We start from the raw sequence: 25301 nt of genomic DNA on the forward strand, positions 1-25301 counted from the left end.
AGAAGTTCTCCCCGTGTTTGTGTGGGTTTCCTCTGGGTGCTCTGGTTTCTCCCACAAGTCCAAAAACATGTGTTGTAGGTGAATTGGGTAGTGTGAACATAAGTATGTGTGTGAATGAGTATGTATGTTTCCCAGTGATGGGTTGCAGCTGTAAGGGCATCCACTGCATAAAACATATGCTGGATAAGTTTGGCGGTTCATTCCGCTGTGGAGATTAATAAAAGGACTAAGCTGAAAAGAAAATGAATGAAAAATATTAAGAAACTCACCTTTTAAAGTCATCCAAATTAGGCTCTTGGCAGTGCACTTTATTAACCAAAAGTGTTGTTATATTTGCAGCAGGAAGTTTATAAAATATCTACATGGAACGTGATCTTTACTCACCCAAAAAATTAGGTTTCTGTTTGTTAACTACTTATTTAAAATGAGCGGAAGCAACACAATTCTCAACACAAAGAGTTTTCTTTGCGACAGCTTAGTTGTTGTATGTTCAATCTGCTTAAAATTAATAAGTTAACTTAATTCCTTCATGTTTAACTTAATTTCCCAACACAAATCCATTGTGTGCAACCAAGCCTTTTTTACAGTGCGTGGTTAGGGAGTTAGACTTGAAAATGAAAGGTTGTTGGCAATAGACTGATTTCACGTGGCCGCCATTTTAAAAGCAAAATCGAGGCTGCAGTGGGAAGAAACCCGGAAGTATCGCCTGAGTCACACAAGAACGTTGTGTACCTGGCTGTATATCTTATCAGTGAAGAGAAAGTGACAAATGTAAAATTTCACCACCTTCCGAGTGACCCAAAGATCCGTTCTGAATGGATAGTAAAAATAAAAAGGGATCTCAGACCTCATTTCCTGCTAAGAGAAATGGCACTAGTTAGCTTTTATCTTTTCCAAACACAGATTGTAGATGCCATTTATCGAACTCAAGTTAATCAACTGATTTTTTTACTATATTTGACTTTTCACGATACTGAATTTTGGCACCACTCGGTACTGAAATTAAAAAAACGTAAATTTCCCGCTAACATTTAGGCGCAGTTGAGCGCACTCATAAACACAGCTGATTTGCCATAGTATTCACCAGTGCTCAACAGAAATGACTGTGATTGGCCGTGAAGGTCATCAGGTCATTGCTCTTTACCAAGTGCAAACACAGGTACACGGACACTGGAGCATTTTAAAGTTTTGAAGATTAGTCGAGTCCTGAGTGGATCCCTCGTCTGTGTTTACATTCGGTAAACATCGGTGAAGTGCAGTGATCTGATGACCTTCACGGCCAATCACAGTCATTTCAGTACCGGAACAACACTGTTACTGTTACAACACAATGTTGTGCTATAGAGGACTGCATTGTTTTATCACTCACTGGCTTACATGGGCTGAAACAGGGAAGCGTCCCCACTGTGTTTACCTGGTGCCATGAACTGAAGCCTAAGAGGACACCTAATAAGCGTATTACTCTAAAAGAGATTGTGATTTAGTTTGATGCCTAATATGCTTTTAATTGTTTAAAGTAAACTGAACTGAATGATAATAAAATGATGTTTACGCCATGTCTGCATTTTGAAATCGCGGCAACAGCTGGAGGTTTATAGTCCACGGTATGTTGATGCAATGTTTAGAGTGCTGATCCTATACTTCTGGGCTTCTTCCCACCACAGCCTCGCTTGCTTTTTTTTAAATGGTGGTGGTGGTGTGAAATAAGCGTATAGCTGCCCACTGCTCCAGCTGTATATTCACAGTTTGTGAGTGTGTTCTCACTCCTCAAAATGTGTGTGTCCACTTAGATGGGTTAAGTTGGATGGGACTAATTTCGAGGATGGGTAAAACCATACACGGCTCACTTCACGTAAAATAGCTCTGCAGTTCTGGAATAAGTAAACAAGCGTGCAGGTTATACAAGCCTGAGTTTAATAAGCATGCTCGACTAGACTTGTTATATGCTGTTCTAGACTTGTTATGCTATTACAACCCATTCGGCCCAGGTGGCTCCAGTTGTTTTGCCGGTTATGTAACATTACTCACTGCAATATTAAAAGTGGTCAGTGAAAAGTGTAGGGACACTGAGACCTATAATGCTCACAGTCATAACAGATGCAAACATGTCATTTACTGAGAGATTATTATGTGCGCTTTGACCAAAGCACGTCATTACCTATTGCTTATTACACAGACTGAGCCACAGCCTCAGTAAATAACTCTTGCAGAGGATGGAAACTGCCGTTTTTAAGTCCACTAATCATGTCATAACTTGCCAGGTAATTTTTTTTGTTTTGTTTTTGTGAGATGTTACAAAGCTTAATGTTAAGAAAGTGCAATTTCATTATTATTATATTTAACCATAGGTGTTTCATAGTTTAAGCTGTGTGAGATTTCGATCTGCAGGTCTAAAAGACACAGCTGCACTGTAATGCCACACCCACTTTGTCATTCGTCTTTGAAATGTTGTCAAGTCATCTAAATCATTAAATATAACAGCTCAAGGCCTGTTTAGCTCCTACACCCATTTTAGACTCTTCATGGTGTTCATCAGACAAACATAATAATTTTTTTATTCTTGAATAGGGGTTTGTCTTTAAACAAATCTGGGTTATAAAGGGTTAGCTCAACCTCCACCCACCCTTCTTTCTCATACAACAAAAGGAGGAATAATAATAATAATAATAATAATAATAATAATAAATTCTTCCATAAAATGGCAGTGAATAGTTACAAACGTTTTTTTTGTTTTTTTTTAATAGGCAAAAATATCACAAAGATTTCACTAATGTGACAACATGGTCAATTTTGCTCATGTTTGATAGGAATTGATAACAAAAACTAAGCAAAATTGTATGTATTTTTTTAATAAAAATGCTGACCGGGAGTCTTTCTGCATGACTACACATTAGTCATGTTGTTCATTCAAACTGTGCATTAGGTAATATACATGATGAACGTTTGGCACTAAGACAAATATACCTGTTGTAATGTAAGGTTCAAGCTAGAGAAGAAACAATGTGACAATGTGGATACTTTTGAGGGATTTAAAAAAAAAAGCACTGTGTAACAAAACATGGCACTTGTGTGTGTGTGTGTGTGCGCGTGTTTGCGTGTGCGTGTTTGCGTGTGTGTATATGTAAATATATATATATATATATATATATATATATATATATATATATATATATATATATATATATATATATATATATATATATATATATACACACATACATACATACATACATACATACATACATACATACAGTTGAAGTCAGAATTAATCTGGGTTAAAGAATAGATAAATAAAAAGTAGAAAAATTAAATTTCAATCAAATTTAAATCTCATTGTCATCAGGCAGACATGAAGTAGAGACCACGCATGGATGCCGCAAGGGTTGGGAAAGTTCGAACAATTCTAAGGGCCCACACAGTTTTGGGGCCCCCAGAGTTACTATTAGCGGACCCAGAACCCCCAACCCCCTCCCACTCTTCACTTTCGTTCGCGACATCATCCCCAATCCACCCCTGAGATCATGCAAGGCCCATAAATATAGTTTAATTTCTCTAAGAACTTGCATAAACTCTTTATGTAATATTGGATTGGGTTGGAATCACTTTCGAAATGTTGTTCTTCTAATTGGATAATAAAAATTACAGCCAATCAAAATCCAGTCAGCAGAACTGCAGCTCTCGGTTTTATTATCCAAAGCAGCATAATGGTAAGAATCGTACGATGTGTGTGTGTGCTTAGTACAGTTATGGATACATTATGTTTATCGTTGTATTTATATGAACTGGCTTTAATTAGCTATTTGTGTTTTGGACAGAGCAAGCTAGTAACCACAACGTCCCGACAATTAATCAGCAAAATTTACCATCATCCGATTTTTACACTAGTAAGTGTTGTTCTCGCATATTCTTCAGAGTAGGCTATATGAACATTTAATTAACACCATATCTGATTGTAAAGAAGCCTTAAGCATCAGGGGTCTACAAATATTAAGATTGACTTTGAATTGAGTTTATTAGTTGTTGATTGTGACATTAATGTGAGCCTAGTTTTTGTAATGGCAACAAAACAGACATATTATCCACTAACATCCCGCTAATATGGCCCGATGACCTCCCTTGACCCCCTTGTCCTCTCAAATGGGTGTCTCAGTTCATAAAGCATTGCCGGTGAGTGGTCCTACTCTGTCAATATCAGTCTCAGCAGCACGCTGGACAGAATTAATCAGTCCACCCCTATTTCTTGGCATTTTATATGCGATCACATGGGGGGTTCGTATCTGCAGGAATGCTTTGTTACTCCTGCCATTGCCTCAAGAAATGTCTTTTATTATTATTTTAGGCAAAATTAAAACTTTTAAATAAGGATTTTTATTTTTGGACATTTTACTTTAGGTAACTTTTCATTTTGTCCTCTGGGTGGCAGTAACTCGTATCAAAGGGCTGAGCAGAAAAGCTCAAGCTGTGGCTCACACAAGCAGAAAGACTGCACCCTATCAAATAAACGACAACATTGTCTTCATAAATACGCATGACAGCCTGTTGAAGATATAAACATATTTCTAAATATAATAGTTTTAATAACTCATTTCTAATAACTGATTTATTTAATCTTTGTCATGTTGACAGTAAATAGTGTTTGACTAGAATTTTTTCCAGACACTTATACAGCTTAAAGTGACATTTAAAGGCTTAATTAGGTTAACTAGGCAGGTTAGGGTAATTAGGCAAGTTATTGTATATCAGCAGTTTATTCTGTAGACTATTGAAAAAATATATAGCTTAAATGGGCTAATAACTTTGACCTTAAAACAGTGTTCAAAAATTCAAAAACAGCTTTCATTCTAGCTGAAATAAAACAAATAAGACTTTCTCCAGAAGAAAAAATATTATCAGACATACTGTGGATATTTCCTTCCTCTGTTAAACATCATTTGGGAAATATGAAAAAAAAGAATAATAATCAAAGGGGGGCTAATACTTCTGACTTCAGCTGTTTATACATTGTTTCAGTTTTTTTTTTTTTTTTTTTTTTTTTTTTTACCAGAACAGCTGGGTTAAATATTGTTAATTTAGCCAATCTCCCTAATTCCAGCATGCGTGGATTTGTGCTGCAAAACAGTGCAAATGCAAGTTCTGTAACTTATTTACTTGTAAAGCCATCTGAATCAGTTTGAAAACATATTAAGTACCAGATGGTTGTCGTGCTAGTCTATTAAACACTACTCTACTTGCTGGCATTATTTATAGATTTGGCAGGCAGATCAGAGTTGGTGGTTTTGGAGTAATTTGATGCACGCTAACACTGCTTCACCGCATATGGAGGTGCACTGCTGCAATTAACAGCAGATCATCTGCTAAACCTCTCAATTAATTAAACATATGTGTGTGTGTTTTTCTTCTGTGGTTTGTAGTCCCAAATATATTCAGTACAGTAAAACATGATAAACCGTAACTATTAAAATTGGACATAATTTTTCAGCATTACATGCTAGCTGCAAGTAAATCATTGATCGTTCCTCTGTAAACACATGATCAGTCTCAATATGTTTATTTATTAAAAGCACATTTGTCTGCACACATATTAACAGTGAGGCTAAGATAGTGAACTGTGAACACCAGCCAAGTGAGAGCTTGCACACAAGTTAAATGAGAAACATCGTGCCCTTTTGATTAATTCAGTCCAGTTTTTGCTTTATTTATAGAGTTGCTTTTGTGAGAACAGAGTATTGGGAAGTGCTTGACACAGGCCAAAATGTGAGTGCAACCAAATGGAAGAGTGTCAGATAGGTTCTATTGCATTTGCATTGTTTTTAGGCACATTAGGTAATATAATATTACCATTGTTGCATTTTGAAATTGCATTCTTCCCTAAATTTGTATGTGATAAACAGTAGCCAAGTAGTATTTCTAAATGTCCTATTATAAGCTAGTAGGCCAGATTTCCAGGATGACCTGCTACATCTGTTGAGATTCTAACCTGTTTACTATTTTTCGCAATTTAAATGCAAAATAATTGCTAAAAAAGTAAAAAATCTCATAAAACATCATATTCCAAACCATATAATCAAATTATATTTATTTAAGTTTTCAATTAATTGTTTTTCATGACTTATAGACATTGCATACGTAGCGTGAGTGATTTACATGTGAAGTCAATGCAAAGATGGACATCCTGTGGCACAAATTAGGGGTGTGTTTGACGCGCTTCAGACAGCAAAATAAAGTGAGAGTAAACATCTAACAAACAATGCAATAAGTCCAGCAGGCACACAACATCATAAGACGTTAATATTGGGTTAGATTTAGGTTGTGATGTCAGCTGACCAAAGTTCAATGTCTAGCCAGTGTCTATGGACAGCGTTATTTTGACGTCAAAGTAGGTTGATATTTGGTTGATTTTTAGGTCGTGTAGGAAAGTGACTAAAATCCATCTGATAGATGTCATAGTGGTAACGTCCACACAACGTCAAGGTGTAACATGATTAGACATTGATATTTGATTGATTTTAGGACATTGGACATTAACATCGGCCTGACATTGGGTTCCGATGTCGACCTGATTTTCATTTTGAAACAGAATCCAACATTCCCACGACGTTGGGTACAACATCAATATGACGTCATGCTGACATCCTTTACCTGCAGGGAAACAGACAGAAAAGCAAACAGCTTACAATGATGGAGGTTGGTTTAAGGGTAATGGCCGCTGGAGTGACCAAATTGAAGGACATTATTTTTGCTTTACATGTATGGCTGGGGGCATCATGGTGGCACAGTGGGTAGCACGATCGCCTCACAGCAAGAAGGTCGCTGGTTTGAGCCTCAGCTAGGTCAGTTAGCATTTCTGTGGGGAGTTTGCATGTGCTCCCGTGTTGGCATGAGTTTCCTCCGGGTGCTCTGGTTTCCCCCACAGTCCAAAGACGTTGTATACGTAAGTCCTATGTGTGAGATACATGATGTCAGATGCTTCAGGAGTGAAATCGGAGAGAGAGAGAATGTATGATTGTGGATAAAAATATGAGTTATACAACCTTCCTTCGGCTTAATCCCTACCGTTTTAGATCTGTTTTAGATCTGTTTTAGATCTTGTCTTGACAAGAGACCAAAATAAAGCTTTATTTTTATGATTTGAGTCTGATTGCAAACTTAACATAGTTGTCAAGTATGGTAAATATGATATCATATATATATATATATATATATATATATATATATATATATATATATATATATATATATATATATATTATCAGAATTATAATCACAAAATCAGTAATTTTAAAATAAAAAATCACCAAAAGAATTGTGATACCATGAATACTATATATATACATATATACTACATGTGTGTGTATATATATATATATATATATATATATATATATATATATATATATATATATATATATATATATATATATATATATATATATATATATTCTATAAATCTGAATTTCATTCATACAATTTATATTTATACTACATACAACATATGTTTTAAACAGTCTTGAAGTTCAAATTCATGTGGTAAGACATGCAACTTAGATTCACAATGTTTAAATCAATGCTTTAAATGAATATGAACATGTAATCCATTGGTACTGCAACTAAAAATCATTCTTATTTCTTGTTTCTCATGTTATTTCTTTTCGACTTGTTTTGCTCTCTGGGGAACAATAGCAGACATATGAGAGATCTGATCTTAAGGTGGAGTTTGTTTTTGTAATGAATACATGAAGATGAACAGAAACCTTATTTCTTTTACTCGTTTTTCTCATCCCAGCTCCATGAGTGATTGCAAAACCTCCACATGGGATGCAGATTTCTCAGACTCTCCCGTACTTGTTTGACCTTTTTTACTTTCTTACATTATTCTATGATATCATTGTGTTTGAGGCTATGATTGACATCCTTATACCCTTGACTAGAGCATGATTAATGACTTTGGAGGGTTTTAATTAATCAATTATTCTTTAATTCTGATAGGCACCACGAATCCCTCATGCTTAATCATAAACAGAAGCCCTCAGAGATATGCTTGTCTCTCGTAAATTAAGAAGAGAAAGAAAAAATCATGTGGCTTCATAAGCACAGGCCATTAATACCTATAGATAATCACATTTGTTGTTTGTTCTTGAAGATTTCATTGCATATTACTAATAAAAAATATTCTATAATAAAATTAATTCTGATCATATATTTACCCTCATTTTTACATGACTTTATTTTTATGAAACACAAACACAGAAGTTTAAAAGAATGTTCATGCTGCTCTTTTAAATACATACAAAAGAAATGTATTTAGTTACCCCAACTGTCAAGCTCGAGAAGCACACACACATACTTGTATATATGGTTTACAAGGACTCTCAATAGACTCTATGGGAATGTTATACTGTAAAATCACTTAATATATGGCCTTTCCGCACACCTAAACCCAACTCCTACAGGAAAACAGTGGCAAATTTTAAATGTCACTGGCAAAAACCACATGGCAGCAACTCAATACGTTTAGGCATGTAGACAAGACCATCTGCTGCAATTCAAACAGAGCATCAAAATGGGGAAGAAGTTCTGTAGGTGCAAATGCCTTTTTGATGGAGAGGAGAATGGCCAGACTGGTTTGAGCTGATTAAAAGGCAACAGTTACTCAAATAACCACTCGCTATAACCGAGGTATGCAGAAGAGCATCTCTGAATGCACAACACATCAAACATTGATGCCTCATTCAGACTAGCAGTGACTTTGTAGCTGCCTTTCGCTCTGGATGGTGACCTGCTGCAAACGCAGGTCTGTGTAGGTCTACAGCATTGAGAATACAACCAGTCTCTGAGCGAGCTGAGAGAGGATCACATGAGCTCTACTTGTGCTCTTATTGGCTGTTGCTCAAGAAAGTCGCTCTTTATTTGCATAATATTGAAAGATTCTCAACTCTGTCATGTCGCTTAACACGACCACCTGGTCGCCAGCGGTCGCTGTCGCTTGCATAGATGGAGGTCGCCGGAAGTCGCTCACTCTATTAAAATAAACGGTTGCTTGTCGTTTTTCCGCTGCGAGTCGCTTGTAGTGTGAATGAGGCCCGAGGCAGATGGGCTACAACAGCAGAAGACCACACCGGGTGCCACTCCTGTCAACTAAGAACAGGAAACTGAGACTACAATTCACACAGGTTCACCAAAATTATACAATAGAAGATTGGAAAAACGTTGCCTGGTCTGATAAGTCTCGATTTCTACTGTGACATTCGGATGGTAGGGTCAGAATTTGACATCAACAAAATGAAAGTATGGATCCATCCTGCCTTGTATCAATGAGGGGATATTTTCTTGGCACACTTTGGGCCCATTAGTACCAATTGAGCATCGTGTCAACGCCACAGCCAACCTGAGCATTGTTGCTGACCATGTCCATCCCTTTATGACCACAGTGTTCCCATCTTCTGATGGCTACTTTCAGCAGGATAACGCACCATGTCATAAAGCGCGAATCATCTCAGACTGCTTTCTTGAACATGACAATGAGTTCACTGTACTCAAATGGCCTCCACAGTCACCAGAGCAGAATCCAATAGAGCACATTTGGGATGTGGTGGAACGCGAGATTCTCATCATGAATGTGCAGCTGACAAATCTGCAGTAACTGCGTGATGCTCTCATGTCAATATGGACCAAAATCTCTGAGAAATATTTCCAGTTTCTTGTTGAATCTATGCCATGAAGGATTAAGGCAGGTCTGAAGGCAAAAGGGGGTCCAACCCGGTACTAGTAAGGCGTACCTAATAAAGCGGCCAGTGAGTGTATATTATATTTGCAAGGTGACACGTATCCTTTTTTAATATTATGTGGACAAAAATAACCCTTAGTACAACTAAATGGTGAGTAAATAATGACAGCATTATTCCTTAAACACTGTTTTTAGAATAGCTGTGAAGTTATATAAACTAATCAAAACAATCAAAGTCTTATCTAAGCAAAAATGCTAAATTAAAATCCCCTCAGTAACATTCAATCACTTATTAAATTATAATTCATTTATGAATAATCAAAAATCTGAGTTCGTTTACGAAACATTGCTTTAACAATCTTTAATATATGTCTTATAGATTTTATGCAACATTTTTTGAATAAGCTTCGTATTTCTATTTGATAAAAGTACATCCTCTGTATATCTCAAGTTCAAATTAAATGCTAATGTTGCTTAGTATGACAATAAATGGCATCTTAGGCAGGTAAACACACTGTTGTTTAGAGAATGTGCTCAAGTATGAAGCTGTACTTTGCTAATAACACAGTAATATTTATCTCTCCTCTCAACAACAAACTGTCATATGGGGAACAGCATGTCCCTTTTTTTGCTCCATATGGCAAGAATATTGTGTAAATCTCCATCAACAGAAGATGAAGGTGCCTGTTGCTTCAATACCAGACATTTGCAAACAATTAGGCCGGTGCTCAAGACTGACTCACCGAAGCACATGTCCCAGCTCCTCCCTTTCTCCTCCTTCATCCACTCCCTCCCTTTCCCACACAGAAACAATCACTCCCTCTCCCCAGCATGTTTCCCAAAGCTGCACATGGTTACTGTCCAAGGTATTACTTTCCTATGGGTCTCTAGCAAAGAGGCAGCATGTTGTAGAGTGGTGTTGCATGCTGTGCCCACAAGGGTTCTCAACATCGGATTGGTCTGCGGATCTACTGATATATTTGGTGTAAACAAATCAGTATGCTTCTTGATTGATGCTCTGGATCTTGACTTTGATTTTCATCCCAAGTCTGAACAGATAACAGAATCAACATGAAAGGTAAGCAGTGTTTCTTTTTACTGATTGTATTACATTGACAGATACGTTTTTTATTCATGTGTGAAGCATTTATAAATGTCGGTGTAACATGAGTGTGCTGACAGCACGCATTCAGAACCACAACTCTTGAGAAAATAGGGAGCTGTTGATGTTGGATGCAAGTTTGTCATTCAGTTACTTTGTCCGCAAAATAAATCATACCTTCACCACTCTCAGCTTGACACTCTGAATTTTCTAATTTCATTTTACATGCTGTTATATATATAGAACTCATAATTCTATAAGACTGTTGGTTTTCTTTTTGAAGGCTAGTGAAATGTGGATCTGCATCCTTTGGTTCTGGTACTATCCTAAATTTCTAGGAAAAGCGTCCGAGATTGATATCAAATTTTCTCTCTTTTTAATGGATAATCCAGAGGCTTGTGAAATAGCCTGGTTCTTAATGCATTCCTGATGCTGTGAGAGATGTGCAGGGAGTTCTTCATTCGTGATGTGGGCAGCAGGTGTGAAGCCAGTGCTAACCGCACATGCATAAATTCAGCTGTTTTTCCAGTACGCCTGTTCGTAATAGACAGAATATCTCTTCTTAATCACGGTCGCTACGATTGAAGTGTGCCTGAACTAATAAAAGAAACTTGCTCTTCATATTTGCTTATAATTGAACACAGAATGACCTGTTTATTGGTCCAAAAATTGTTTGTTACAGCCTAATGGGGTTGTTTTTGAATTTTGTGGCTTCAGAAACACACCGTAAAATATCCCAGAGTGTGTTCTTTCATGTAATTAAGGCTACCCATGTGGGACGGCAAACATGCCGATATCTAAAGATGAAAGTGGAGGAGTGAAATTCACCTCCACTTTACGTTGTTTTCAATTACATTTCATTGAAGTGCACATACTTTTTAAAATGCGTGTAAAGCAGTTGTACATCAAGCAGAACTGTAGAGACACTTGTCTTTATTAGTTGTGGTTGGGTTTCTGTGGTTTGGAAGGACCCTGCCCTCTGCTTCCCATCTTGAGTTTCAGGCGTTCCTGTCAGATGTTTTATACCCATCTGCTCACATAATACCAGCATTACAGTATGTTTCCTTTGTTTTGGTCTCTTTCAGCTGTGTGTATCTGTTTAAAGGCATGGAAAAACTTTTGAACTCACTGTGTGCCCAGTTCATTCTTCAGGACTTCAAAGTTTAGAAATGATCCCTAAGAACACCTTACCAAATAGCTTGCCATTGTGAGATTTGAAGGATTAAGAGAATCCCCAGAAATATTTGCCGACTATAGGAAGGTGTTGAAGAGGTCAACCTTAAGTTCAGCAGTGAACTTATCTAAAGAGTTTCCAACTCTTGAACTCTGTTAAATATTAATCTCTCATTCTGTATATGCTGAAAAGAGGATCAGCCTCTGAACAAATCACATATTATGAGGGAAGAGTTAAAGACCACATCTTGATAGATTAAATCCAACCTGGTGACCAAGTCTTTGAACTGGCACGGACAATATATTATTTTCTCAGATTAGTGTTTTACAAGTCACCATTGTGAGTCATATGGTTTTGGTTATTCTCACAGTGTTTAGAAGACCCGGGATGAAATTTAAACCTGTACTGATTGGGCAGGGCACAGATGTTGTTTTCGTAGCTGGTTACTAACATACTGTAAAACATCTGCCCAAGTGGACTCTGTTGCTTATGTATGTGCACCTGAGATAACTGATGTTTTAAGAACTAATCCTTTTAATGCTACTTAAGTTGTGTCTATGCCAATGGCATAAGAATCATATTCTTTTACTATGCACTGTATTGGAAGTAAAATAATATTTCTAAAATTAAAGTTCAAGAAATGCTGTTGATTTTAAAGAGTAAACAGCAGACATGGTCAGTATTATAATGTTGCATAACAGGCACACCGAAGACTACTAGCTTGTTTAAATCTTACATCATGCAACTGAATATTGAAAACACTCAAATTTATGCCACCCTTTGTAAACATGCTCATATTTTCCATTTCCTCAAATCCTTGAATGACCTATCAAGCTAATTAAATATCCTCCTCTTTCAGACTTCTTTTCAAGTACTTCTGTTGACCCACCTGGACTACTTTTTTATAAGGTTTCTGGCTTCCATGTAAGCAGTGTTTCAAGGGGAATGTAGACATCCAGACTATACTGGAGGGTCTCCTCCTTTTCCTCTGTACTTTTGGCAACACTCACACTACCACAAGACCCAAGGTTATGCCTGCTCCCAGCCACCTGTATAGCCAGGACTAGTGGGGAAGTGTAAAGTCTCTCTTTTTTCCTCCCTCATCAAGTTTTTGCCCCTTCTAGTTCTCTGGCTCTGGTAGACCTGACCTCAGCGGCTCGAGTCGTGGATATAAACAATCTAAACTCAGAACATGAGCTTAGCAGTTTTGGCTTGCAAAGCACAGCTCTGAGACGTGCCCGGGGTTTGAAAAATACAGACCCAAGATTGAAAACAAACTGAAAATGAAGCAGGTGCAAACTCCCTGAGACTGTGGTGTTGAAGGATGTTATTTTAAGAGCTCTTACTAAACAATGATGGTTACAAAAAAAGAGAAAACAGGTTGATGTTTAACAGCATTGACACTGATGACTGGCGTACCTCCAGTAACAACTCTGTACTCAGTACTTTCAGTACCAGCCCAGTGCTCAAAATTTTGCCATTACTTGTCATAGCTAGCTCATTGAGACTTGACTATTCTTCTCAGCCAGCAAAAAAGTATTGTATTTCTTGCATGCATGTAGTTTTTTGAAGTAGTCCCTCGCTTGTCTCCAATGACGGCGTGACTCTTCAGAACATGGTAGATTGTTGGCTTCCCTAAAGATGTCCTCACATTTTCAAGCTGTTTGTTTTGCAAACATTTCCCCAATCCAATAGTACAGCTTTTGAAACATGGATGGTTTGAAGACCATCATAACTTAAGATTGATGCATAGGAATCTCCTATAAGACCTTTCCATCTGATTTGGAGAATTATTACTCACTGGAAGCATCTTATGTCATTTGTTTATATTTGACCTTGTAGCAATGGGCTGTTTTTGCGTTTCCAGATGTTATGCTACAACATTAATCCTCTTGTTCTGTTCTGCACCACTCTTTTTGTGGCCAGAACAGCTGTGGATTTTCCCCACTGAAAGCCCTCAATGCAGCTCCTTTATGTACCTGGCAATCTCTTGAGGTTGCAACCAAAAATATTTGCAGATTTTTGTATATATATTTGCATAATGCTTAAACATCAAAATATCACCAGCCACTTTAATAGGTACACCATGCAATTGTGACATACACCATTGTGACATTGATGCAACAAGGTGCTGGAAGCATTCCTCAGAGATTTAGTCCATATTGAAATGATGTCTTCACAAAGTTGCTGCTGACTTGTCGATTATGTGACTCTCTCATACCTCCTTGTCTTTATTGGATTGAGATCTGGTGACTATGGAGGCCATTTGAGTTTAGTGAACTCACTGTCATGTTCTTTAAACCTTTTTGAGATGTTTCTACGGTGCATTATTCTGCTTGAAGTAGCCTCACATGATGGCCATAAAGGGTGGTCAATAAAGGGATGGACATGGTCAGCAACAATACTCAGGTAGGTGTGCCAGGATGATTTGCCAGCCTGAGTTGTTAATGTGGGGCAGGATGGATTCTTGCTTTTATGTTGATTATGCCAAATTCTGAACACAATATCCAAATGTTGCTTCAAAAAGTGAGAGTCATCAAAACAGCCTTCTTTCAGTCTTCTACTGTCCAATTATGGTGAGCCCAGGGAATTGTGGCCCTAGTTTCCTCTTATTAGCTGACAGGAGTGTTACTGGTGTGCTCGTCATCTGCTGCTGTAGCTCATCTGCTTCAAGGTTGGAGGTGTTGGGTGTTCAGAGATGCTCTTCTTCAGACCTCGGTTGTAGCAAGTGGTTATTAAAGTTACTGTTGTTCCTTTGTTAGCCTGAACCAGTCTGACTAATCTCCTCTGACCTTTGGTAATGCTCAAGGATTTTTTCATCCACAGAACAGTCACCCACTGAATATTGTCTCTTTTCAGACCATTCTCCAAAAATGGTTGGGTGTGAATATCCCAATAGATCAGCAGTTTCTTAAATACTCAGACCAGCCTGACTTGGATCAACAACCATGCCATGTTCAGAGTCACTTAAATAACTAAATACAAATATTTAACTGTTAATAATTCAATTAATATAGGGTATATGCAGAGCTAGTGTTTCTTCCCATACTGATAAACTTCTGTTGAACAGTAATGTGACTTTTTTTCCATTTTATATGGTTCTTTTTACAGCATTGATGTTGTAATATAATTAAAATTTAATCCGTTAAATAGACTTCAGCGAGATGAAAAGTTGCTTTGTGCTGAAGCTCCACTGAATATACTGGGGTAAAATAAATGTTCATATTTTGAAGACATGGCGGGGAAAAATGTAATTTAATGCAGTGCTTTTTGTACTATTTGAGACCCACATTATATCGGTTATCACTTGGGCAGTGGAGATCGCTGGTTTTTGAAGAAAACTGACCTTAAACGTGCCGATTTTGTAATGGCATAAAGTTCAAAGGAAGCGCTTGACCCAGGTTACTGACAAATTAAAAGTCCCTCCGCATACTTCTGTGTATACCCTATTGACTGCAAAAAAAAATTAAAATAACTGGCTCACATTCACTTTCTACAAAAAAAATCATCTCTGCACAACCTCATGTATTCTAGCTCTGCAGATCTTTCAATTTGACTTGTGCGCCAAACTGGCAGCCTATATCACACAAAACTATGGCAAATAAGGCATTGTTTCCATCCAATGAGTGAAAGAAAATAAAATGATCAATTACTGATAAACCGACGACAAATTTTTAAAAAGAAACATCTAATTTACTGAAGTAGGAGAAGGTAGAAAGATGTATGGGCCTTTTTCTTAAACAAATAAATTACTTGTGCCTCAAAAGACGAAAGGTTATTCAACAGGAGCAATGGAACTGCTTAAGGTAATAATGTAATTTGTGTATTTATAAAGCGCATTTATTGTGTATGGTCATACACCCAAAGCACTTCACAATCATGAGGGGCTCTCTCCACACCACCACCAGTATGCAGCATCCACTTGGATGATGCGATACCAGCCACTGGACAATGGCACCAGTGCACTCACCACACACCAACCATAGGTGGAGTGGAGAGACAGTGATACAGCCAGTTCGCTGGATGGGGATGATTGGGAGGCCGTGATGGGTAATGGCCGATAGAGGGAATATGGCCAGGACACCGGGATTCAATCCCTACTCTTTACGAGAAGTGCCATGGGATTTTTAATGACAACAGAGAGTCAGGACCTTGGTTTAACATCTCATCTAAAAGACGGCGCTCACTGACAGTATAGTGTCTCCTTCACTTTTACTGGGGCATTAGGACTAGACTACAGGTTGAGCGCCCCCTGCTGGCCTCACTAACACCACTTATAATACCACATTGATGTTGAACTGTGCTTAAGATATTTTAGAATGACCAAAACAACATTTCAGATATTTTACAATGTGGTCGTTCTGCTTATTTGTCCATTAATGCCGTCCCATTTCACCCATTTTTGTTATCACAAATAGTGTGATTTTATTTGGTAAATGTATTTCCATCATAGTTTATGCCCTTTTTTTCTTATTGTATAAAAGGTTTATCCTACTTAGTTGTTTTTTATCGCGTTTTCAAAATTTGCACGCATCTTGGCATTTTCATTAAGCATTTTTATGTGATATTCCAAAATGCGCATAAAAGTAGGTGGATGGAGACAGAGCTATAGCCACCAAATTAAATGTAATTCCAGAAAAGGAATCAAAACAAATTCATCAATCTCATTATGCCGTCAAAACGAACTCGATGTAGGTTGCAAAACTTAAGGGACTTGCCCATTTTTTAATGTTTCTGACATATAAAATATTCCCATGTAATGTTTATTCCCCTCCAGGGGGATAAATTCTCCAAAAGATCCAATCAGTTTGTACTAAAAACCCTTCCCTGACCAATTTTGTGTAAAGCTTCTTTCCAACAGTGATCTCATATAATATGAACTGCTCCAAGTCGACTGGTCTGTTTCCTCAAGGGAAAGCTATAGTGAAAAGCCCTTACAGTAATTCAGCTCTTATATGATTTATGTTTTTGGTGATAAAGTGAGTGTGTGTGTGTCATTCCCAAAGATAAATTTATGCTTTAATCTATTCAACTTAATTTGTGAACACATACATCAACCCTTCTGCTTTTTTTCCTTCTCTTGCAGATAGTTATTGTGGCTACGAAAACCAGCTTTTTAATGGTAAGTTGAGACTTTCTCTTCTTTCACTTTCATTTGGGCCCACTTGATATGAAGTTAGAAAACCAAATATGTGCTTAATCCCCACGGTGGTTCTAGTTGTCTACTTATAATCTCTTGCAATTAAAGTCTGAGACCTAACATGTTGAAAAAACGAATGTACGTTGTTTTTGTTCTGAGCAGGAGGGAGATGATGAGTCTTAAGGGGAACTGTGTTTGATTAGCCAACACCGCGAATGTATGATTACGTTCAAGTATGATGGTATAAATTGTAAAGTCGTGACTTATTCGTGTTTTGTGCAATCTGTCTTTGTAGAGGAGGACTTAACTGGAGAAGAAGAGGAAATTCCTCCCTTGAGAGGTTAGAAAAATTCATCTTTCTAAAAGATCATTGCTTTTCATATTCACCACAGTTCAGAGTATGATGAGCTCATGAAAGAAAGTCTTTTTGGCTTTATTTTTTAAACTGTGTCTGAATGTGTGTGACTTACAATATTTTTTAAATGTTTGTTAGTGTGTTTATACATGCATAAGTCAACATTTGTCCAATATTGTTTCTTTATCAGTAATTATTGTACAACTGTTTTTAAAGAGCTCCTATTTTACCCATTTTACAAAATGTAAATTTAAAAAAAGACATGTGCTGTGTTTATATCACTCCAATATGACAGTGGATATACTATACCTACACACAGTTCTGTTCAAACAGCTTAAAAATATTGATTTTGCATCATAGGTGTCCTTTAAACCTTTGACTCTTGAAAATGTTCAGACTCTGAAAAGCTTCATTTACACAATTGGCTCAGCTGAATTATTGGTCAAGTCCAATTTGAGTCTCTTTATTGTCTTTTCTCTTCAAGCACAGTTTCATTTAGATTTTAGGATCAGGGTATTTTTTTCCAAAGAATTTGGATATACCGGTTCATTTATGATTAGAAAAAGTCAAATATAGCATGAATACCAAGTCCCTTTACGAGAACTGAGTATCGTTTTGTGTTCACAGGAAGAGCAAGAGGAGGATGTATGAAATGTCAGCAGACACATTCTCTTCAACTAGCTGTCAAAATGCTCTATGGCTTTTTAGCTTTGCTCATCATTGCAGTGGCTGTCTTGGCATCCCTTGGTAAGTTTTCGTGGCACTACAATACTTTTTATTTCAATAAGGAGTAAGGTTGCAAATCATTTTCTTAGGGAGTAGAAACTTGGATATGACTATAAATCAACAACGCATCAAATTTGGAGATTTTCACATGTGCTGGGGGAGTCCGATATGAACCAGTGAACGGAATGTAGGACACCCCTGATTTTCATCCACACAGGGTTACAACATGCAGCGTAGGCTTTTTCTTCAGCATAATACTCATAAATTAACAATTTCCAGATTTTATAAATGTAACCAGGCCAAAATCTGGCCTTACATGAAGACAATCTAACATTGTGTGTAATTTAAGATGACAATTTTGAAACCAATTTATGAGCAAAATTAATAATTCTGATTTATACAAAAACAATTAACAAATAAAACGTTCACTAATAGGTATATAAAACAACTACAAATGCATGTTTCAAATGCAAAAAGAACTTCATGAACATTGTCACAAGCACAGGATGTAGTGCTACCACATCAGCCAAAAACATAGCTAAACTGTGGCAAAACAAATCAAGAAGAATGTTGTTTTGTTTGATGAAAAATATATGATGACAAGATGATTGTTTCATTTGAGGAAACGAAAAAATAGGCCTAACTACAAGGGATTTTAGAATGATGCCACACACACATCTGTTTTCTATTGCTGTAACTCCTCAAAAATGTAGTTGTATAACAAGCAGTTGTGCATGTAATGTGCATACTGTTATGTTACTCAATTTTACATTGGAAGTAATCTGAAGTGTGCACAAGACAAATCATATCAAAGCATCCTGTTCAGTGACAAAAAGTAAGCCATTTCCCTTTAGCACCTTTAAAAAAAGCAACAGGTGATATGTAGATATACAGCTGGAATAGAAATTACAACATCAGGCGAGGGTCCATTACTCTTTACCACTCCCCATAGTCCGAGATTAAGTCTTGATGTGTGAAGAAAAGTTCCGGAAAGAATTCCAAGCACATTTTTTCTCAGAGGAAACAGAGATCTCTTAAACTGGGTTTGCTATTCCAACAATCCAGTAATATTATGTAATAGTAATTTTTTTTTGTTAGAACCCAAACTTCTTTTTTTTACTTGTCACATCATCTTAATCTCTGAAATGAAAGTTTTAACATAAATAAATGTGTCTTGTCAGTTTTCAGGAGAGTTGACAGCTTGTATGAAGATGAATCATTTTACCACAAACAGATTTCCAAAGTAGAGGAGAGTGTTAAAGGCAAGAAATCTTATTGCATATACATGTATTTTAGGAACTGTTGTTTATCATGAAATATACAATTGTGTTATATTAATGTTATTTAAGCACTATTATAAGTTTTTATATATTTATATTTTCATGGAAAACATCCCTGGTATGAGAGCAACAAATAATAACTTGACTTCTAGTTGATCATTCGGAAAAGTAGGAGAAGGCAGATTTTTCCGATGAATCATCTGTTGAACTGCATCCCAATCATCACAAATCCTGCAGAAGACCTTTTGGAACCTGGATGGACACAAGATTTTCATAGAAATCAGTCAAGTTTGGTGAAGGAAAAATCATGGTTTGGGGATACATTCAGTATGGGGGCGTGCGAGAGATTTGCCATCAACAGCCTGCTGCATCAAGGCATTTGTGCTGCCAATTACATTACAAACCACAGGAGAAGGCAAATTCTTCAGCAAGATAGCGCTCCTTCTCATACTTCAGCCTCCACATCAAAGTTCCAATGAAAGCAAAGAAGGTCAAGGTGCTTCAGGATTGGCCAGCCCAGTCACCAGACAAAAACATTATTGAGCATGTCTGGGTAAGAAATGGAGGCATTGAAGATGAATCCAAAGAATCTTGATGAACTCTGGGAGTCCTGCAAGAACGCTTTCTTTGTCACTCCAGATGACTTTATTAATAAGTTATTTGAGCCATTGCAGAGATGTATAGATGGATGGATGGATTTCAAATAAGCCACTTCTGATACCAAACGATCAACTAGAAGTCAAGTTATTATTTGTTGTTCCTAAAACTTGGATAGGCGACAAGATTTTTGTCAGGCAGTGTATTTATTTGTTGTTGTTGTTATTATTTGATAATTTTAGTCATTTCAGTATTTAAGTCTAGTGGGATAGTCCACTCAAATTTAAATTGTGCCATCGTTTTCCCCCTCACCCCTCAAGTTTTTACCTGGAACAAGAGAAAATACAACATAATTTGACAAAAAGATGAGCAAATGATGACATCATTAATTTATTTTGGGGGACTATCTGAAACTTCTTTTCTTCCTACAGATGTACTTAACCATTAAAACAGTAATCTACAACATAAAAGTGAAACTGCAAAAATAAAAATTGCATTCTCATTTGAAATGTGGGATTTATGAAATGTGGGAATCGAATCTCTCGGTTCACTTCTTGTGGTTGATGAACCCCTCGGAGAGTAAAACCTCAAGAGGATTTATACATTATAGAAATAATGACCTGAGCAACAGCTGTGTACACACTTTTAAAACTCAACTGCTTTTTCATGCAATTTACAATGTATTTTGAGTCAGAGGTACATGAGAATCATAGTTTGGTTGTTCTTCTGCAGATATCCGAACCGCAAGCAACTATTCCAACTGCTTAGATGTGGCACAGTTTCAAGAGGAGATTGCCAGATTGAAGAAAGAGTTTGAAGAAATCCAGAAGACTGTACTCAGTCAAGAGCAACAGATGGGTGAGGCGACCCAATCCCAGCAAAGTCTCACACAGTCCAGCAAAAGAATGGCAAGAGACCTCCAAGCCTTAGGAATGATCATCAAGAGTGTGAACCAGTCTCTGAGCCAGTACCTAAATCAAGTATCTGGCTGGCAGGTTGTAATTAATGAAACCGATCATGGGATGAAAACCCTTGTTGAGGATCAACATGATTTGAAGGCCACAATGCAACAAGTCAACACAACTGTCGCCCTTAGTGGATTGTGGATAGGTGCTCTTCAGAGAAAAGCAGAAGAGGAGACCTTGGTGCTCCAAAAAATAACAGCAGACTGGCAGAATTACAGCAGAGCTTTAAGCACCCTGAAGACTAATACAAGCATAACCATGCAGAATCTGAGGGTTGTTCAAAGTAGTGTCTCTGCCACTAATCAACGTATCAGTTTGAGTTCAGAGATGGTGCATGACCTCACTCTGCACGTCATGAACCTTCAGATGCAACTAGACAATGTTTCGTCTTACATTGACGAACACGAGGAGAACATGCATGACCACCAGTACCATGCCAAGTACTATGAGAACCGTACTGGGGAGCGATTTGTCACTTTGGATGCAAGAATGAACTCCATTGAAATGGAGATTGACACAATCTCTTCCAGCATTAATGCAACAGTCAACCATGTTCAAAGCATGTACAAATACATCAACATCGAGAGCTCCTCTTGCCAATCCAGACTGGGCAGTCACACAGAGGATTTACAGAACCTAAACAACACAGTCTTGCTTCTCCTTCACCTAGCTGACACTCTAAGATTGCAGCACATGATGCTGAATGAACGTCTCGAAAATGATGTAAGGAGTCTCTTTGAGGTGACGGAGGAGATGAAGCTGGTAGACACCAGTCATGCAGAACTGATCCAAAACTTCACAATTCTTAAAGGTGGTTATCAACCTGTAGTCCATAGTTTCTCAAATCCTGGAGGGTCGCAGACCTGCAGAGATTAGATTTAACCCTGCTTTAACACACTTACCTGTAGGTTTCAAACAAGCCTGAAGGACTCAATTAGTTTAATCAGGTGTGTTTATTGAGGGTTAAAGCCAAACTGTGCAGAGCTGTGGTCCTCCAAGAGCTGATTTGCAACTGAGTGCTGTAGAGCCATTGTCCTGAAGAGTTTAATTTTAACCTTGATCAAATCTTGAAGTCACTAATTTGCTGGTTCAGGGTAGTTTGATTAGGCTTGTGAGCTAAACTGTACTACACCCTGTTCATCTAGGTTTGGATTTGAGTAGTCTTGCTGATATAATAGATTCTAGTTGACAGAAATAATAGATTCACTTGCATCTTCTTTAAGTGTCTTGTCCTGGATTCTTTTAGGTTTACCTGGTCCACCAGGTCCAAAGGGAAACAGGGGAGAACCGGGAGCCAAAGGATTCGGTGGTTTAATTGGACTGAAAGGAGACAGGGGAATTGCTGGGAATCGTGGATCTCAAGGACTCAAGGGCTCTATGGGAATTAAGGGCGATCAAGGCTTGCTAGGAGTTTCTGGGATGAAAGGTGGACCAGGACTTAAAGGAGAAAAGGGGTCTTTAGGGCAACCAGGACCTCGTGGTGAAAAGGGACAAAAGGGGGATATGGGGGTCTCTGGAAAAGATGGAATTCCGGGCCCAAAAGGACCAACAGGAATCCGGGGTCAAGCTGGACTTCCAGGAGTACATGGACCTTCAGGACCGGTAGGAATAGCAGGTCCTGTGGGACCTCCAGGGCCGGCTGGACCACCTGGGCCACCAGGGGAGGCTGTTTAGAGGTCATAAACTTAAAAGTACCCCAAATGTTAATACATCCTTTCTGGATAGAGTGATGTCTTCTCTAGCAGTAGACAGTGGTAGATGCTGACTTGGAAATCTCCCTCTAAAGAAGAAGACGATTGTGGGAACTCTGGTATCTCAGAAGCCCACATGTGCAATCCCCAAACATGGAACTTGCTCTGAAAAACAATATACTTTGTATATAACTTTGGATTGACCTCAATCATGATTCTTTTACCGAGCCACATCACAACAGTCTTGTTTTATTGATGGTTGCAGAGCCAGGCTGCTTTGGAACTTTTTTTGCACTAGGTACCTTACATTAGTCTTAATCATTAGCCATAATCAGCATATAAAGACAGATGAACAATGAGGCACAAGAGACTGTCCATTATTGTTCTTCATAGTGTATTTAGTAGTGCAAAACATTTTCCAGTTTATACGGACATCATCATTTTTTTTAGAGGTTATATTTACATCATAATCCCCTGGCATTCAGAGCAGGTACTCTGGAATATGATTTTTATTATGAGCTAAAGTAAAACAAATTGTTTCCACTCATCAGAGGCGATCACTGTGTGACTAGTACTAGTGAACATAATTTTACAGTTGACATTACATAATCCAAAGAAATGAGCACTGTGAACTGTCTGCACAGACAAATTTATGCGTTCATTGACAATGAGCAATGCAACATTGTTTTATTGTTCATATAGGTGTGATTTATAAATTTGTAAATATAGAGTTTAACAGAATTTTTTAAAGTGTTGGGTATTGTTTTTATGTCGGTGGGTTTTGTGATGTGTTAATATACAGTTTATTTAAGGGTTATAATAATGTAACCCTAAAACTAAACATTTTTGTTCAGCAGTAAACTAACTAAGTACAGAATTTCATAGTAAAACCATAAAACCAACAGAATAAATACATTACTCAGAGTAAAAATATATTTCACAACATTTTACACTGTTGCATGTTAGGTTGCAATATAATATTTTCAAAAACCTTTCTAAGTTCCACCTAGATTTAAAGAATTCCAGAGGAAAAGTGTGCACAATATCAAAACAAACTGCATTGCTTGGAATATGTATTAAAATAAAGATAAGAGACTCTTATTACGTAAACGTATAAAGTAATAGTGAGAAGCCCTATGTGATATCTAACAGCATAAATGGTTTCCACATGTCAATAAATCATCTTCATGGTTACAGTAGAAAGGTCAACTCTATTTGATGGATCATTATATGGCTCATTTTGTCAAAGAGAGTATTTTTAAAAACATGTGCTAAGTTGAAATAAAATCTACACAATCAAAAGTTTATCTACTGTTAGATAGCCAAGGGTCTCCAACCCTGCTCCTGTTGCGCTTCTGTCCTGCAGATTTCAGATCCAAAAAATAATCTGAATTCCCATACTCTTGTGTAGGTACTTGAGACAATCAAAATTCAGTGTGTCTCATTTGAATCTGCAATCTGGTTAGACCAATGTTAATTATAAATGTTTTTTAGTCTAACATTCAGTATGTTTTCACTGTAGTGTTTTTTACCTACTTATGAATTATTATGAACTTAATGAAGTACTTATGAACAGAAGCGCAACAGGAGCAGGGTTGGAGACCCTTGGCTTTCTAACAGTAGATTAACTTTTGATTGTGTAGATCTTATTTCAACTTAGCACATGCTTTTAAAAATACTCTCTTTGACAAACAAGTATTTTTCACATACTGTTTTTCACCTACTATATAGCAGGAAAGTGCAATTTCTGGTACCGAGATGGTAATGAGAGTTGATTGATAATAAAAGGCAGGATTTGCAAGGTTGGAACTGAAGTGCGCAGGGTGGTGGTTCACCAGGAGTGGAGTTGAAGATTGTTAATTAGTCTAATTACTAATAATTACTTGTCAATATTAGTTACTACTACTACTACTAGTTACTAACTACTACTAGTTAATTAGTCTAATTAATTTGCGGCATGTCGCTAATTTTCTCCTGCATTGTATACAATTTGGTTCTGGATCGTTCTGTTTGATTTTCGCTCAGCTCAATTTGCTTTTCCAATTTGGTTTATTACTAAGTGGATTTATCTCTATTGTTGCTGTAACTTCCTGAAAACCTTTTCATTGTGGGTTGTACCATCCTCTTCTTGACTACCTTTAAGAGGAACATTTGACCTCTTTTACTGACCACGATTTTGCTATTTCAGGTGTGTTTTTGGGCATGTGATATCTCAGACCAATGGGTGATCAGTAGTGTATACCCGCCACGTTTGGTAATATGGCTGACTTGTTCACACTTGTCCAATTTTTGGTTTATTTGGTCGGATAAAAAGTTATGCATTTACTACTAGTTTGATTAATGCTCACGGTATCATTTTTAAGACAGATGTGCAAAAACAAAGTGCTAAAAATTAGATTGAGTATATGGCATATTATGGAAAATGGCTGAACACAAAACAATGCAGTGTTCTGGGTTAAATGTGCTTGTTGTTTGTGCATACATGTGATTATATTTTAATCAGTTGAGAATTTGTGACGAGGCTATAAAATGTGTGAAGGAGTATAA

General features: G+C 37.3%; 1 protein-coding gene across 1 annotated transcript; it reads left to right on the forward strand.

Moving 5' to 3' along the window:
- Positions 1-10541: 10541 nt before the first annotated feature.
- On the forward strand, positions 10542-23495 carry scara3 (scavenger receptor class A, member 3). The gene is made up of 7 exons (XM_056481234.1): positions 10542-10802; positions 17087-17122; positions 17436-17480; positions 18123-18242; positions 19403-19483; positions 20831-21874; positions 22310-23495. The coding sequence occupies exons 1-7, from the start codon at positions 10796-10798 to the stop codon at positions 22735-22737; spliced, it is 1761 nt and encodes a 586-aa protein (XP_056337209.1). The 5' UTR covers positions 10542-10795; the 3' UTR covers positions 22738-23495.
- Positions 23496-25301: the final 1806 nt, after the last annotated feature.

Source organism: Danio aesculapii, chromosome 20 (assembly GCF_903798145.1).
Source record: "Danio aesculapii chromosome 20, fDanAes4.1, whole genome shotgun sequence".
Classification (NCBI taxonomy): Eukaryota; Metazoa; Chordata; class Actinopteri; order Cypriniformes; family Danionidae; genus Danio; species Danio aesculapii.

Bases quoted from the DNA above. Each gene is read 5' to 3' on its own strand.
- scara3 (XM_056481234.1), top strand. The intron at 17,123-17,435 runs GTAAGTTGAGAC...CTGTCTTTGTAG, and splicing joins CGAAAACCAGCTTTTTAATG to AGGAGGACTTAACTGGAGAA. The intron at 17,481-18,122 runs GTTAGAAAAATT...TTGTGTTCACAG, and splicing joins GGAAATTCCTCCCTTGAGAG to GAAGAGCAAGAGGAGGATGT.